The sequence below is a fragment of the Cyprinodon variegatus genome, unplaced genomic scaffold (genome assembly GCF_000732505.1).
Source record: "Cyprinodon variegatus isolate N-32 unplaced genomic scaffold, C_variegatus-1.0 Scaffold398, whole genome shotgun sequence".
Lineage (NCBI taxonomy): Eukaryota > Metazoa > Chordata > Actinopteri > Cyprinodontiformes > Cyprinodontidae > Cyprinodon > Cyprinodon variegatus.
In genome coordinates this window covers 409604-427016 of record NW_015150851.1, presented here as the reverse complement: position 1 = coordinate 427016, position 17413 = coordinate 409604, and the positions used below count along the sequence as shown (strand labels likewise).

The 17413-nt window shown below is 40.4% G+C and overlaps 2 protein-coding genes across 4 annotated transcripts in view; one reads left to right on the top strand and one right to left on the bottom strand.

Annotated features, from left to right (window-relative positions):
• Window positions 1-2562: 2562 nt before the first annotated feature.
• Window positions 2563-13493, bottom strand: LOC107092881 (probable palmitoyltransferase ZDHHC16). Of its 3 annotated transcripts, none has more exons than XM_015387577.1 (10): window positions 13337-13488; window positions 8954-9227; window positions 8680-8874; window positions 8512-8600; window positions 6647-6675; window positions 6436-6569; window positions 5089-5177; window positions 4882-5005; window positions 4684-4754; window positions 2566-3376 (listed from the first exon to the last, which is right to left on the bottom strand). In XM_015387577.1, the coding sequence occupies exons 2-10, from the start codon at window positions 9194-9196 to the stop codon at window positions 3274-3276; spliced, it is 1077 nt and encodes a 358-aa protein (XP_015243063.1). In that variant the 5' UTR covers window positions 9197-9227; window positions 13337-13488; the 3' UTR covers window positions 2566-3273. The 3 variants fall into 3 exon arrangements, with proteins under 3 accessions (XP_015243061.1, XP_015243063.1, XP_015243062.1); XM_015387576.1 differs by having other exon boundaries at window positions 2567-3376; window positions 8954-9231; window positions 13337-13493; XM_015387575.1 differs by lacking the exon at window positions 13337-13488 and having other exon boundaries at window positions 2563-3376; window positions 8954-9626.
• A 304-nt stretch (window positions 13494-13797) lies between these two features.
• Window positions 13798-17413, top strand: part of LOC107092873 (chromosome unknown open reading frame, human C16orf62) — a 17727-nt gene continuing 14111 nt past the window's right edge. Inside the window, 9 exon segments of the mRNA XM_015387561.1 lie at window positions 13798-14021; window positions 14304-14403; window positions 14520-14702; window positions 14773-14892; window positions 14996-15020; window positions 16568-16647; window positions 16748-16876; window positions 16965-17049; window positions 17120-17176. Of these exon segments, the coding sequence (XP_015243047.1) occupies window positions 14005-14021; window positions 14304-14403; window positions 14520-14702; window positions 14773-14892; window positions 14996-15020; window positions 16568-16647; window positions 16748-16876; window positions 16965-17049; window positions 17120-17176 (796 nt within the window). The 5' untranslated portion in view covers window positions 13798-14004.

Sequence of the window (17413 nt, the reverse complement as noted above, 5' to 3'; positions counted from 1 at the left end):
GAATCGACCTACTTGCCGTATGTCAACGTGTTTCAGCTCATAACTTAACCAACGTATGCCAGCGTTTGTGCCAGTTTTTCTGTACGTCAGGCATACACTGGTCTAAACCGTCAAGGTCCTGTAGCTGCAGACTGTTTCCCTTTTTTAAATTTTGCAGGCTGGCCTCAGTGAGTTAAAGCTGAAGTTTGATCGACGGCGACATCAAGGAAAACATTGCAGATTAGTTTAACCTCAGATTAGATTAAGATCTTCTTTTAGAGTTTTTTTTATTTTTCCCAAATATTCCCATCCAGATTTAAGTTTAGACTTTAATTAGGCCATTTAGTGTCACTAAACCTGGTGATTGAGCAGATGGGCACCTCTGGTGCAGGTTGGGGTGTTAGCCCCGCCCACTTTGGTCTAAAGTGAAGAGCTGAGGCCAGAACACACTGAATCAGTTTTTGCGTGCGATCCGACAGAAAATCGTGTCGGATGAAGTCGTAGCGTTTAGATTGAAAGTCAGTGGGGAGGATTTCCTGCAGGGGGCAGTATAGCTCAGACTGAGATAGAGCCCAGGTCTATTTTAGTCTGAGCTACGCAGCAATTAGCAGCAATTTCATGGGTCTGACAGGAAGGGAGACGCGGTTACAAAAGTAAAACACATCCGCTTTGGAGGTAAATAATTAAAATCAGTTAATCTCACGGGGAAACAATGAATGAAACATTAAAATAGAAAACTTTCCCCATGATGGGAGTTCAGGAGGACAGAAAACGGATAAAGTAGTGATCCTCTTTGAGCCTCACAGAAACCAGAATAAGGAGGAGCAGACAGAGCAGGTCAGCGCAGCGTATCTCTCACCTCTTTATGGAAAAAAGAAAGAAAAACTTGGATAAACTTCACAGATCTCTCTCTGAGAATCACCATAGAAACCGTTTATTGCTGTGTTTTTATTCTCTTTAGACATAGATCTGTTTGTTTTTAATTGATGAACATTCTATCTGTTCTGGTTCTAGATGCTGCAAAGACTCATTAAGTGGGGCTTTGCTTTATAGAATGAGCCAGTGTTTTTTTTATTTATATCACTTCATAATCTGTTCCAGTGAAATGTGTGAAATAGTTTTAATGTGTGTAGAACAGAGACAGAAGTGGAAATAATCTGCTCACCCTGCCTAGTCGGAGCCTCTATATGCAGTCATTGTGACATGGAAAAAAAATTGGATCGAGATTAAAAAATTGTGCAAAGCTGATGTGTTTAGGCCATTACCATCTTTAACATGGATTAGCCTCCAGCTGGTTTCTCCATGGGCTGCTCAGTGGGTAGCACTGCTGCTTTGCAGCAAGACGGTTCCGGGTTCCTGGCCTGGGGTCTTTCTGCATGCGTATTCTCACTGAGCATGCCTGGGTTCTCTCTGGGTACTCCGGCTTCCTCCCACAGTCCAAAAACTTGACTGTTAGGGTAATTGGCTTCTTATATTCTCCTTGGATGAGTGTGTGTATGAATGGTTGTGGGTCTCTGTGTTGCCCTGCGATGTATAGACCCCGCCTCTCACCTGTAGATGGCTGGGATAGAGCGTGGATGGGTGGCTGGATAGTTTCTCCATCCCTGCTGAATGATTTATTGGCCGCCCATCACATTAAGTTCATTCAGTATTTAGAAATGCTGAACATTTTTTAATAAAATCAAGTTCTTTATGTGTAGAAGGCCATTTTGGCCACTAATTAGAAAAAAAAAACATCTTAAAACTAGTTTAGCTTCAAGATATCCAAGATAGCTTTAATTATCTGTTAATTATGAGATTCTGTTATTAATTTGACTTAGCTCATTATAAGGATTATTATGAGATACTACCTCAATCATAAATACTCTGTCATAATAATGATGCAGCTACGTTAGTATTATGGGACATTATCTCATAACGAGATAAAAGATCTAATGGTTTGATTTTATTGGTAGTGGAAATTAGTTTACCTCGATTTGAGAAAATAAATGTCAATGAATAAGATAATTTACATTCAAAATAAAATAGCTATTATATTCATGTTCATATTTAATAATCCTTTAATGGTTAATATATTCCTTTAATTGGCAGCGCATTACAAAACATAAATAAATAAATTTTTAAGGTTTAATCTAAATGCATTTCTTCTTCAATTCCAAATAAAGAAAATGGAGACCAGAAATGTATTTTTTTTTAACGGTTTATTAAAACAGACAGAATGGAGCCCAGCTCCCTTCTGATTACATCGGAATCCGTTTTCATATTTCTAAGGCAAATTTAAATCCAGCTCATTTTTAAAAAGTTACCGATAGAAAAAATGAGAGCTTTTAATTAGAAGTTTTTCACAGTTTTTCCTAATTTAAATAGACTATAGGCTAAATGAGCTTTAAAAAGCGCTTAAAGGGATTTAAAGAAAGGACAGGATGGACGAGTTCTAAACCACTGAAATGATAAGCTTTTTTTTTTCCTTTGGCACCAGAAGTGTTTAAATTTTTCCCCTGAAAACACAAAACAGTAGATCAACTGTAAACATAAATATTAAAACGAAGACGTGCATCACTAAACTAAAAAAACGGAGTGACTTTTGTTCCAGTATTGTTGCAAAGAAAACCTTCTGTAAAGGAAAATGTGTAAAAATGCAGTCTAGAAATTACATTTTAAATACGTTTTCTTAAAAAAAAAAGTATATATTTTTTTCCACTCTTTTTAAACTAATTTCATTTTTTCAAATGTTTGTTTTATTTCTATATTTTAAAATGTGGTGCAATGGCATTTCTGTTGGTCAAAAGCAAATAGAATGTAAAATGCAGTTTGAAAAGAATGTAAATTGTAAAAATAAATTGAAAAGGAAATTTGAAAAACTTAAAAACAACAAAAAAAAAAATCTGAGAACTTAGTAGTTTAACTACCCTCAATATTTTTTTGATTAAAATATTTTTCAAAATTTTATCTCTGGAGTGCTTTTTTCACATATTTCCATTTACAAAATGCGTTCTTTGGCACATATTTTACTCCATAGATTCAACAATCAGCTCCCAGCTGCAGCAAATAAAACATTTCAGGTTTAAATCCCACAGCTGAAAGGTCTGCCCCCTGTAGGAGCAGACCGCCATGATGCTGCAGGTCATCTCCAAGATGGTGGCCAGCAGAACCGCCTATCCAGTGGGGGGCAGGATGACTACTGGTCCAGAACCAGCGAGTTAGAACCCAGCATCCTTCAGATTCTCCTTCACTGTTGGATGTTTTCAAGTAGCAGGATTAAATCAGGCGTCGGCCTGTAAGGAGGGAGGAAGCTCAGATGGCCAAAAGGTCGCTTCTGGAGAAGGTGTGGTCCCACAGGATGCCGTCTCCACTGGGAGGATGGCTGGAGGGCAGGAGGACCCGGGTGATCCAGTGACTGAGGAGCGACAGGAAGCAGAAGATTAAACATGTTTAAACGCAGGCGACTATCTGGGCCAAAAAACAAACATTGTAATCGTTTATCCAACAAACAAGCAATTTAAAACGATAAAGAGAGACTTTCAAAAGGCAGTGAGATGGATGCTGAGTTTGAAGTCATGGGAAGCATCCTCCATAGGCCAGATTCGTAGGCCGATTATGTCATAATGCGGCGCTGAGGCCTGTTCGGGTTACAAGATTCCTTGTTATGCGGCCTACAAATGCATCCTTCTTTTTGCCCGTTTTGAAGGCCAGGTCCGCTGTATCCTACATAGCCTTGGGTATCCCATGATTCATTGTGAGTACAAGCAAGCCGGCTGCTCCGTGCTCAGAGGAAAAAGGAAAATGGCGCCGAACAGTGGTGAATATTGGAAGTTAAGTTTAATATGATGTGAATAGTTCCATCTGAAATGACTGAAAATAGTTGTTTTAATATGGAGCTAAATCGGTCTTGATTTTTACACATATGCGTGTGATTGGCTTATACAAGGGAGCTCGGTGATTGGTTGCAAACATCCCCTTTTTTTAAAAATGCATGTATGAATCGCAAAGGTTTGTGAAAATTGAAACCGATCTAGCTCCATATTTTAAAAGGTTATTGGTTCAGATATGTGGTGGATAATGTTTGGTTTATTGAAAGTTTTTTTTCTGTTACTGGATAAATGGCTTTGGCTGATATTTAAGGACAGATTCTAATATATCTGCAGTTTTGGAGGCTATAAATCTGAAACGGTGCAGCTGTTTAAGCTTCTCTGAAATTTTAGTAGCATCCAGAACAATGAGAAGTTCATTATTCATTATTTTCCTGCTTTGTGTGTAAACTCCCATGGTTGCTAGGAGACTTACGGCGGTAAAAAGCCGCAGAAGGTTTGAACTTGTTTGAATTTGCAGCAAAAACTCTTCCAGCCTCCTTATCCAGTCCAGATAGACCGGGTCCTCGGAGGACGCAGCCACTGAAATCAAACCCACCCAGAAACAGCCCGCCAGGCAGGATGCGCGGCGGCCATCTTTAAAGTCTCACACCGTGAGGTCAGCAGATTGAAACCCATTCAAACATTCCTTTCCAACATTTTTCATTTCAGCGCTATTTTATATAGTAAATAAATGATTTTCCGTCAATTTGTTCAACAAGATCTTAGTTTTAAACTGAAATGATAAAAATGATAATTCAATGCAGAAGAATATTCTAATAATCTGTTATAATTCCCTTCTTCATTAATTCTTTTTGTCCTTCCCTTCCTTGAGTCCTCCTCCTTCCTGTCTCACCTCTTTGTTTCGACTCCAAAGAATAATTTCCAGTTGTTGAGTCGGCCATGATGGTACGGATTTCTGAAAACCTGCAATGAGAGAAGATCATTTAAAGGAGAACATTTCTGATGGAAACAATCAGAGAAAAGATGTTGGAGTCAGAACACTTGAATCATCTCAGTGAAAGCAGCCTGACAGAGCTGTAAACCGTCCTACCTTCCCCTGCTCCCGCAGCCTTCTGGCCTCCTTGCGGTTGATGTGGCGCTCCACGCTGGTCTCTCCTCTGCCAATCAGCCTGGCGTGCCACAGGGTGAGTCCTCCAAGAGCCACGGCGACCGAGCTGCAGGACCAGAACGGACAGGAAACGGGTCACAGAGCTGAGATCGCTGCCTCGTCTCCACGGTTCAAAGCAGAGTTACTCACCTGGTCAGAACCCAGAGGAAGATGATGCACTTCTGAGAAACGCTTTCTTCTTGGCTGTGATGTGGAGGAGGAGGAGTCTGGAAGGACGTCTGAGTCGGAGAGAAGATGCTGTTACATCGTCAAACTGACATGAAGCTTCAGAAGCTGATAAAGTCCTAAACCTTGAGGATTTAGACCAGCGTATGCCTGACGTATGAAAAATCAGGCAGAAACGCAGGAATACGTTGGATAAGTTATGAGCACGCTGAAGTAGTTGAGAAATTTTTTGCATTTCCTGATGTATGCCGGCATAGGACACACGTGGGTCATCAGTTCCAGGTCAGTTATCTGATGGTTGACATACGTTCAGTGATAGTTACTCAGAAGTCATGGCATCTAGCTTATCCATAACTTTTGCAAACTTATCCAGAACTTCTCTCCAACGCATATCAACGTATCTGACGTGTTCCAGACGAGCGCTGAACGTCTTTCTAACTTCCAGCTACTGTATAATGGCGTATTGGCAGCGTTTTGGTATAAAGGGGGTTCACAGGAGGAAACCGTCAGTTCTCCTCCAGACTTCATCCCCATCATAGGGTGAGTCAGAAGGTGAGGATGATGGATCCTCCTTGGGTTCACGCCCACCACCAACAAACTTCCTAGCAGACATGACGCTAAATCTGCTGACACCAAAAACCTTCTTTATTTATTTTTTATTTTTTTTTGGTGGGCGGTAAACAGCAGCTAGGTTAATACTGCGATCAAAGACATCTTTTATGCAGACTGGTCACCTTTGAGCAGCTTTAACTGCCGTTCTTTATGCAGAAGTTAGGCTGTCGTTGGACATAAGTTCTGCATTTGTTACGAAAAATGTATGTATACGCTTAATTTAAAAAAAAAAAAAAATCAATAAAAGGTTCAGCGTTTTAGGAGATTCTGGGACATCCGGCATATGCTGGATAAATCGTCAAGGTGTTACAGCGGCCCTAAGGCTCCCCACGGCTGAGAGACCAAGGCTTCCAAATCAGACGTGCAGAAGAACTTCTTTAATCAGCTGAAAGCACCCCCCCCCCAAAAAAAAAAAAAAAAAAAAAAAGCTGGTGCACTTTCCACATCCTTAATTAGATGTAAATATAAAAGAGAGGATGGTTTTCAGGTGTCCTGTTTCTATCTTTGCCCTCCATCTGATCTCCTGCTCTGACGTCTTACTTCCACCTCACTGCTGCTGCTGAAGTCATGTCAGTAAACTGAACCACAGCAGGAGCAGAGCTCACCATCCTCTACAGCTACACCAACCTTTGCCTGCAGCCTGAACCCCTCCTGAACCAGCTGTTCATTGGTTCAAGCTGCAGCCTGAATCAGCCTCACCTCTATGGCGTCGTACGCCTCCAGGAACAGATCTCTGCTGCTGATGCTGCAGTAGATGCAGCCCAGGGTCATGTAGAGGCAGAAGGAGAAGAAGTAGCGATGGTTCAGGTGACCCACACAGTTGTTCAGCCACGCTGGAAATATGTTCAGTTCAAACGTGTGAAAAAATAAAAAAGCAGGAAATGATTTCAACCAAAGCTGGAAAGGATACGGCAGTGATGGTCCATCTTCAGGACGCACCTGGAAGACAAAGGAGCAACTCCTTACTAACGGCTCCACACTGCAAAAACAATCTAGAAACATGTTTAAAAAATTGCATGAATAAGATAATTTGCCGATGGAATGAGTATCTTTACTCTTAAAATAATATTATTAGATAATATGTAGTTAAAATTGTTCTTATTTTAAATGCAAATTGCCTTGTTCGATTGGCAAAGAGTCTCACTTTCTTCCGCAATTCAAAACAAAGTGCACTTATTTTAAGAAAAAAAATGACTTACCGTATTTTCTGGAGTGTAAGTCCCAGTTTTTTTTTTAATAGTTTAAACGGGGTGCGACTGGTTACTATATAATTTCAAATGTTATTTTCACAATCAACCACCAGAGGGCGTTGTAGGTCTATGTTGATCATTTCAACATTGGTGTTAACTTATAAAAAAAAAAACACTGAGAAGGGCTTAAAAAAAATGGCACCGAAAAGAAAATCATATTCTGCAAATTAAGCCGATACGATATTCTCAAACAGCTCAAACTGTACGAGGAAATCGTACAGTGTGAAATCGTGGAAACCATGTTTGTTCTCATACTGTGCGATCGACGCTCTGATGCGATCTGGGACTCAGCTCTACAGAGAGATGGCGCTACTCGGTATCGTCTATCAGGAAGCCAAACGAGTGGAAGAGGAATATGAAGCTCACTAGAGTGAAACGCGCTGCCTTGGCAATTTGTGCTGAAAGCCCTAAAAAGAAAAGGCGACGGCGCATTTGGACAAAGACATGGCTGAGCAAACGTGGCTATTTGCCCTCGACCACCTTACGACGGCCGACTGAATTTCAAACATGTTCGATTTTCTCTCGACCTCAGGATTCCTGATGGGCTGGTGGTCGTTAGAGGCTGATCGCCCCTCGTTCACAACACCATGCACCATCGTCCCGAAAAGGGCAAAAAAGAAAAAAACGTACAGTGTAAGCCCGGCGTTAAGCTGCAAGTAGCGTTAGCATACTGTTCCAAAAAAGTAAGAAAAAAAAACAAAACAATCCACTGGACTTTGTTTCCAAGTTTGAAGACGTTTCTCTTCCATCCAGGAAGCTTTTTGAATTCAAAATGTCAGGAATAGCTTTCAGTTCCAGGTTTTATACAGCAGCCCAACAAAACCTGGTTTTTGTTTAGAAAACATGCAAATAGAAACGGATGAATGGGTCCACCGCTTTAGTATGGGGGTCGTTTGGCTTATTTGTTAGCCTGCAATGCCTCATACCTGTCTATGTCTCTGAAAGGGGGGTCGTTAAAGGGAATAGTTGGCCTGCCTGAATAGGTGAGGTCTTCTGTTCTCCTGTAAAGGGGCTGGGGCTGAGATGAAAGCGGGAAGGAATCAACTCTATTGTTGCATTGGAGTTTTTTGAAAGCTAAAATCTGAGCCCCCCCCTCTGTTTAAGGTTGGTTTTTCTTTAACATAGATGGCTTCCTTCTGCATGTTTTCTAAACAAAAACAAGACTTTGTTGGGCTACTGTATACAGCTTCGAACTCAACGCTGTTTCTAACATTTAGAATTGAAAAACCTTCTTGGATGGGAAGAGAAACGTCTTCAAACCTGGAAACAAAGTCCAGTGGATTGTGATTTTTTTTTACCGTACAATTATTCAGCCTGCTGTTGCTTCTATACAATTCTTATTTTAAATTGCCTTTAAAGATGACATGTCTGTTCTTGGTGTCGAGTTTTATCAAATAAGTTTCCCCCAAAAATGCAACTTGTACTGCGGAGCGACTTATAATCCAGAATATACGGTATTTAGATTTCTATTTTTTGTTGCACGAGGAGACGAGTCGACCCGGTTCCAGTGAGGTGGTGAACTTACACGCTGCAGATGCTGCAGTGATGAGTCCTCGGCGGTTTGGGTGTGATGCATTTCTTACAGATGGAAACGGAGGGAACGTCCCGCTTTTCCTGAAATAGACAAACAGAGTAATGGACACAAATTTAAAGTCTTTGATACCTGAGAGGGGCTTTATTTATGCTGCTGTACCTTAGGGGGGTGTCCAGGGGAGGTGGTGGTGGCCTTGTAGTAATGGAAGACCACCAGCAGGAGGAGCCAGTGGCCGCAGCAGAGATGCCAGGCGATCCAGTGCACCGGGTAAGTGGTTAAGATGGTCGGCAGGACAAACAGGTAGACGATGATCACCACAGAGGACGTCAGTAGGACCACTAGGCACACAAACACCTGGAGGAGGGGAGGAGGAGGTCAGGAGAACCAGCAGAAAGGTTCTGGGTACAGAAACCAGGAGGAACGGAGGGCTCACCACTCCAAACCAACGGGTCACGTTGTCCACGATCCAGTACACCGGCTCAAACGCGCAGTCCAGCAGCGTGTCCGAGTCGCTCAGGCTGTTGGAAAACAGGGAGCGAAGCAGCAGTTTGCTGTAGCTCCACAGCTCCGACAGCCGGCCTCCGCCCCGACCGGCTTTCCGCAGGCGGCACCAGCGCAGCGCCAGTCTCATGGCCCGGGAGAGCTGCCAGCTCCAGCTGCTGCTGCCCAGTCGCATGCCACCGCTGCCCACTCGCCTCCGGGTCGCTCTGCCTTCCAGGAACACGCAGACACACAGACACAGAGACCAGCAGTGAGAAACACAGGCGGCCAGAAACAGCAGCTCGTTGCCCTGCAGCCAGACGGCCGAAGAGTCGCCCATGGTCTTCCTCAGAGGGCAGCGTGGGAACGAAGGAGAGTCTGACCTTTCCTAGAGAGCATCAAACCTCTACAGAGAGCAGCCGTCACTCTGAGAACCAGAGACGGGCTGTCAGGTCGGCCCCCGACAAACCGAACCCACCTCTGCTTTAATAATTCACAGCGCAGCCGGATGTGCATCAGGAAAAGTTCCAGGAATTTAGGAGGGGAGAAGCTGGAGGTAACCCTGTAAGGAAGAGCCGGATGCAGCAACGTGATCCTGAAGCAACGTTTCATTAGACAGAGTACTGCTCACACCCACAGGACCTCCACCACCATCATCATCATCATCAGCAGCAGCAGCAGCACTCAGGTCCAACAGCTTCATGCATATTTAGTCCATCAAACATGTTGGTGTTTTTTTTTCCAGGCCGGAGGTTGATCAGTGCAGAACTGGGGATTTGAATGATGATGATGATGATGATGATGTCAACAAACCAATATTCACTGCTTCATTTGACTTCAGATTCCTGCAGATCCTGATACGTTCCTGATAGCAGAGCCGTTAGCTTCCATGTTCTCATCATCACTGCTGATCTTTTCAGGGCCGCCATCGATCCTCTAATCAGGTATGATGCTCATGAATGAACACATGAATATCCCAAACTAGAGGTTAATTTAAAGGAAAAGTCCGCTCATATTTAGAATTTAAATTTCTGAAAGTACTTTAAATATGAAATTATTCCATCCTGTTCAATAAATGATCAGTGTTTTTAATTCTGAGTAATTTTCATTAGAATGATCTTTACTGGAGGCATCCATGTTTGTCAAAGAACACTACTGCCACCTACTGGTTAGTGACGTCACTGTGCGATATCAGCTGTTGATCAAGTCCCAGTGCTGTATCTGGTGTTTGTCACAACGCGCTATTATCCAAGTCATCTTGAAAACATTCTTCTTCCAAATGTTGGCTACATATTACGGGTTTTTTCTCTGGCCAGAAGTTCGATGGCAAATCCTCCCTCTTCAAGTTGAAAGGTGAATCGGAAAGGTGAAATAGCACTTTTTCACTTTTGACAATGCACGTGGGCATTGTCAGTTTCACTATAGCTGTGGTGAATTTCAATGGTGAAGTCCTCTGGAAATCTTCAATAATTGTTGTTGATTGCAGATGTGTCTAGTAGTTCCCATTGATTTTGCTTGTAAAGCGGGGAGAATGGCGCTAGGCTTACCGCACCGTGACGTCGCTGCTGGAAGATGGCAGGAGGGAGGGGCTACTATATTTGGACAAAAATGGCCGCCCCCAGACTCAGTGATCGCAAAGAAAATTATGATTTTATTTTTTACTGATTAACGTTAAATTCATTAAATCACTGCAAACGGATTAGTTTTAGGTATAAATAATGATCCATTAATGTCAGAAAAGGAAGTTATTAAGCATCAGATGGTTTTACAGGACAGATTCCATCCTGGAAATAAATAGACTGTAAAGTTTCCAACTGACTGGATTTAATAAATCAAAGACCATAAAAGTTAAGGGGATTTTTTATCCAACTTAAATTTATCAGACTGAACAGATCTGCCTCCATGGATTATGGAGAGAAATCTGTTCCCATATTATTGAAAGCAAAGAACATGTTTGTTAAAGAAGTGTGAAGAAAAACTTAAACGAACATTTTTACTGTTTGCTTTATTTCAGATTTTTTACTGACTGATATTTAGATACTTTCCAGACTTTATATTTTCAAAGTTTTTTCCTAGACAGTTTATTGAATTCATTCTTTTCAGATTTCCGTCTCTGTATTTCTGAGTGGATCAGCATTTCTATTGGTCTGTGCACGGAACCAATAGAAGAAAAGTCTGCCCTGAAAGAACGTTAGCAACATGGAAAATGTCAAATTTTCCCCCAAAAAACTTCAAAAATGAAAATTGAAGAAAAAAAAAAGGGAAATGAATTTTAACATTTTTTCTCAGAAAAATTAAACTATGAAATCATTGCAAATTATAAAAATATTGGTTGATTTATTTAAATAAAAGCTATAAATTACTCTGAAAAAACAAGTTTTCCATACTTTTCAAACAAATTTTCTTCAAAGTGTCCTTTTTAAAACATGTTCTAATTTTTTTGTTAAAAAGAAAGAACTATTTTAAAAAAGGTAAATTGAAAGAAAATGATTTTCAAAAAATAAAAAATGAAAAACATCTTAATAAAGAAAAAAAGTTTTTAGTGATGTTTATAGCATTTATGAATAAATTAAACCAATATTTTATAGCTTACTACTTTATTTGATTTTATTTTTCCCAAATTCTATTTTGAAAACATTTTATTAATTTTTATTTTTTTTTTTCAAATTTCTTGGAGGGCGTTATGAATGACATTCTTTTCAAATCCATAATAACTAATTTACAGAAGAAGATAAATAATACTGTAGTTATTTAAAGAAGGAAACTCAGATTAAATGATTTTATCATTCAGCTTCTAAAGAGGAAACATTAGCTAGGCTATCTGCTGGGTTAGCCGGCCTGAGCCAGCTGCTGAACAGATGTTCTACATCAGCTTTTAAAGGAATATTAGCATAATAACGTTGTTAGGTGAACTGTTCAGATCAGGAGTAATGGGAAGGGGGTCGTTTCTGCTTTATTTGATTCTTCTGATGACGTCATAAAACAGCAGCTTAGAATCTCAATTGAATGAACTTTAAAGGTTTTGAAATGGTTAACGTTTAGTCAAAGCATGTGAGCTCAGTTATAAAGTTTCCATGTTGAGGTGACGGGGCAGAGAGGCGTGGCTGCTGACGGATGAGACGGCTGCTCTGTAACATCACCACTAATTGTTCAGACATTCATCCAGTTGACAATCACATGACTGCCATCTTTATGGAGGGAATTTTGTTCCATATTGTTCCAGAAAAGAACATGCAACTTTTTTTTCACATTTTATCAAGTTTTACATTTCAGTTTCAAAACATGTTCATAACTTCATATTATTGGACTCAATTTGGTGACAAAACACCTCCATACCTACAAATGACCTACCAGGTTAGTAACTTTTCTGTTTTTTTCCCCCCTAGACCAGTGAACCAGGGCTGGGAAACAATTCCAAAAAATCCATTGTCCAATTTTGTTAAGTTTCATAAAAAAATGACAAATTACATTCCTTAAAAATGAGCCTTTATTTTAAACATCCCCTCTGGGGCGTGACCTTAATGTAAAGGGTAAATAACTTCAAAATGTGAGAATGCTTGTGGGATAAATATTTCACAACAAACAATTAAAATATAACAAACTAGATGTTTGAAGGTTAGTGGTGTTACACAATCAGCTGTGAGTAAACATCTAGCAACAAATGTAGATGAACTGAAGTCATGGAAGGCCAACAAGAGGATTGATGGGGGAAAAAAATCCAGATTTTCCAAACATTAAAACTCCATTTAATCACTCTAATACTGACTTCTGTTGGCAAAACAGCTCTGCATGATGGGATCTAACCTGTAGTTCTTGTAAACTCCAGAGTCAACATCATCATTACACCTGTTAAAGGGGGCTCCACATTTATTAACATAAAGATATTTAATGTTTATTAAAACAGCTATTTTACGGGTGATTTATTATTATTATTATTATTATTATTATTATTATTATTATTATTATTATTGTGGGTGACTGAACATCCAGTTTAATTAGGTTTATTTCAGGTTTCTATAAATGTACAGATCATTTTCTGTCATTTGTCAAAATCACATTGCATTTCTGTGAAAAGCAAAAACAAACACTCTGCCTTGTAGATAATATGTTTCTGTCTCTCAGTGGTTTAAATTAATACAGAGACCTTAAAGAACCTTCTAAATTGTGAATGTGTGATCCTGTTAACCAGACATTCCTCCATCTGGTTATTGTTATATTACATTAGCAGGTTAGCTAAGCATTAGCTGCCTGAAATTCTGCCTTTGTTTAAAGGTTTAGGTCTAATGGAAAAACAATGTTAATATTTCTAATACATGGTAAAAATGGCGGACCTTACCTGTTCGGAAGAACCGCGTCGGTCAGACCTGGTTCTGTGGTCAAGTCATCTTTTCACTGGAGCGACCAGCGGGATTTTCACTGCCTGCAGAAACACACAGCGCGAGTGGCCACATTGACAAAGATCGTCCATTAAACAGATGACTCACTGCCTGCAGAAACACTCAGCGCGAGTGGCCCCATTGACAAAGATCGTCCATTAAACAGATGATCCACTGCCTTAAAAAATTGGTAATTTCCCTTCTTTTAACGATAGGGGAAAACAAGATAAAACTGGAGATTAATTTAAAAATAAACGTTAATAATTTAATGTACAGCACAAAGAAATACTGAGATACACGCAATGCTGGGTTAAATGTTTCTGAAATTGTATGAAATTGTGACCGCCGTCTTTCCTATCTTTTCTTAAGCAGAGGCTGAAAAGTTCGCAAGGTACCATGGGAAATGAAGTTATAATAGCAAGAGCAGTATTTTTTTTGTATATCTTTTAAATATCTATGGACTCTAATGGACGCTGTCATTTTGAGTTTATAAGCTGCTGTCATTTTAGCTCTGCTAAAGTAAAAGAAAAGAGTATCACAGAGTATTTACAGATAGAATAAACTCGTCGTCATTACATTAGCCTAAACTAGGAAGTCACGAAGTGTCATGTGACGGTAAAAAAAAAAGATGGCCGCGGTGCAGTGGTAAGATGCTTCTGACATTATTAAACATTATGTTATTATTTCTGAGAGGTTCACCTGACAGTGTATTTATAATCTGCGGTGTTTCCCCTTATTCATCTCACTACCACATGTGTATTTTCGGCTAGTTTCCCACAGACATGACGTGTCAGGCTGTAACATATCGGGATTTCAGGCTTCATCATAGTTTATATAGATATTTTACGTTTATGTCTATTATGATTATGCATAGTGGTGCTTTTAAGAAGGAAGTTGCATCTTTTTCCCCCTCTGTTTTGTAAACAGGCGTTCCCGTGGGCGTAACTATGAGGCAGAGCTGCAGAGGTGTCATCCTGAGGGGATCCCTGTGGAGTTCGGGGACTACCACCCCCTCAAACCTATCATGGTATCTCCTCCTTCTACCAATAAGCTCCTGTGCATCTAATCTGCTCAGACTGGAACCCTGTCATCTTAATTCCCAGCAGGAAATTCCAACACCAGCCTTTCTTTTTTTACATCCAGGTCACAGATACAAAGAGCCGGCGGGGAACCCGTAAAGGCAGCACTTCCTCCTCATCTTCCTCCTCCTCTTCAGCACCTGCAGACCCCCTCAGCTCCATGCTGGACGGCACAGACCCCCTGTCCATGTTCGCCGCTGCCTCTTCCAGCGAGACGTCGGCCTTGTCACGTAGCAGCTCCACTGGGGTCAGAAGAGGCAGGAGGGAAACATCTCACTTAATTCAAGCTCAATCTGATGGATTTAATCTGCTTCCAGGATCTCGGGAGGAAGAAGAGAGTTAAGGAGGAGGAGGCGCTTGGAGCAGATTTTGAGTCCTGGTCATCAAAGCGAGGAGACATCCTGGCCAGGTTCACCACCACCGAAAAACTCTCCATTGTGAGTCTAAAATCTTCCAAACATGGAGGAGCTTTCAGGGTCAGCGATGCCTGCTATGGTGAAGCTTTCGGTGCTAAAGCAACATGTTTCGTTCTCTTTACAGAGTCTCTCTATGGGCACTGACAGAGGTAAGACTGATTTCTCTCATGTTTAGCAGCTAACTGGGTTAATGCTGGAAAAAAATAAAAAATGGCAGATTGTTCTCTATTTATCTCATAAAGGAAAGTGAAGCTGATTTACAAGCTTCGTGTAAGAATTTGATTGAAAATGTTTACAAATATTTCTACTTTCTTCCATTTCAGCGTTGTATCCATGAGGTCTGTACGGAGGGGATTTTGATCCATTATTTTTGTAGCCAAAAAACACATTTTGTGAATGCAAATTTGACAAAAAATATAATCCAGAAATAAAACTTTGAAAACTGTCAGAGAAATGTGCAAATATAAAAATCTGTAAATCAAATTTGGAAAAAAGTAAATATAATAATAATAATAATAAAATCTGAAAGAAAAAGCTGCAAAGTTAATCTCAAAACCTTTTTTGAATAACATTTTTTTTAACATTTTTTTCCTGGATTCCATCTTTTTTCTTTTTTGCAACAATAATGGAACAGAGTTTACCCCATAGCCATCCAAGTCTAAAACATCTACAGTAAAAAAAAATCACATTTAATTTATTTCTGTATCTGAGAAGATGGGCAGCTGGAGACGATGGTTAAGACCACAATGCAAAAACTGATTGAAAAAAAAAGCAATAAATTCTTAGAATCTGTATTTGTCACCAAGTGGAAAAGGTCAATAAGATCGTCTCCTAAATTAATTAGTATTTTTGCCCTTAAAAGTGGATATTCTGCACTAAAAATAAGATTACTGGGTTGTTTTAATTTATTTTTTTTATTTTAAAGAAAATGAAACTTATTCCATTCTTAAATAGTTTTTCTTGTCTGCTCAAATCAATCAAAATATACGTATCAAATTTAGAATTGGCTTAATTTCAATTTGATATAATAAACAATCAATAGAAGTAATAGCTGAGGGGGAATCCTGGAGACAGATATTGCTTTCTGTGGTATTTGCACATATCAGTAGATGGCGGTTGAAGAAGAAAACACTAATATTGATCCGGCTGAGGGATCGGTCCGTCTCCAGTGAGGCTGATTAAGGTCGAGTTGAAAGAGAGCAGAAATGAAGAGAGAGAGGAGGAGGATCTGGATGAAGAGAGTTTAAAGAAAAAAAGTTCACACAGACAGGAAACAGCTGAGAAAGAAGGGAAGATGTGCAGCAGGAAGTACTTACTAACACATCATAGTTCAAGCATGTTTTAGTTTTCTCACCAAAAAAAGCTTCATGGATAAGATTTGGCCCTTAGAGATCAAATCAGCGTTTTACCAGAAGACATAAAATTATTCTTATCTAAGCTGGAAAAAACACATTCACAAAACAAAATGTATTTCCTAAAACTATAAAGGAAAGTCATGGATGTTCAAAGATGATTAAACCAACCCTGCAGGTCGATGCAGATGGTTTTCTTCTGGTTCTGGGAGAAAGGGAAGCGTTTGGAGCAAAGATCGGCTCAGCACGGGGCAGGAGGAATCATGATGTGGGCTGGAGCTGCACCTGATGCTTCGGGAAAGTTTTCTATTTCAGTGGAAATACTGATGATATCTGTCTTCTAGGAAAAGCTCCCAACCCGGGATCATCGGCCGTTTCAGAGAAAGTTCGCACTCGCTTGGAGGAGCTGGACGATTTGGAGGAGGTGCGCTGGTTTGCACACGGCCTTCTAGCATCAGTTTTATGAATGAGCTGAACTCTTTCGGAGGAGACGTTTGAGGATTCGGTGTTTGTTTGCTTCTCAGGGTTCCCAGAGGGAGCTGCTGAACCTCTCTCAGCAGGATTATGCCAACCGCATCGAGGAGCTCAACCAGTCCCTGAAGGAGGCCTGGTCCTCTGACCAGAAGGTCAAAGCCCTGAAGATCGTCATCCAGGTAAAAACACAAAAGAAACAAACCAATCCGTTGTTGTTTTGTTGTTGTTTTCTGGATCAGATGCACTGATCTGGGGTCTGTGTTCCAGTGCTCCAAGCTGCTGTCAGACACGTCTGTGATCCAGTTCTACCCCAGCAAGTTTGTCCTCATCACCGACATCCTCGACACTTTTGGTGCGTAACATGGCTCCCAGTTTCTGTTTTCCTGGTCAAGCTTCCTGCTGACGGTCTGGTTTGTTTTCAGGTCGTCTGGTTTATGACAGAATCTGGACCATGTGCTCTGACCCCCGACCTTTGCCAGGTAATCCAGCCCAAGCATCAATCAGAAATGCCTTGTCTTATTAGATAACTCCTAAATATTTTTTCACACATTAAAACATGTTTTATCGGTATTTTATACATTTAGCCAACAGAAAAACTAAAACATGCATCATGCAGTCAGATTCGGTTTGATAAAACTGCAGACTAAAACTGGTCGTTCGTTCCACAGGAGAGGAGCCTGATAACTAAAAGATCTGCCTCCCATTCTATTTTTAGA

Coding starts and splice junctions, on each gene's coding strand:
- LOC107092881 (XM_015387575.1), bottom strand. CDS start 9,340: ATGGGCGACTCTTCGGCCGTCTGGCTGCAGGGCAACGAGCTGCTGTTT. Junction 8,875..8,953: donor TGACCCGTTGGTTTGGAGTG/GTGAGCCCTCCG, acceptor CCCCTCCTCCAG/GTGTTTGTGTGCCTAGTGGT. Junction 4,755..4,881: donor GGCTGCGGGAGCAGGGGAAG/GTAGGACGGTTT, acceptor CTCTCATTGCAG/GTTTTCAGAAATCCGTACCA.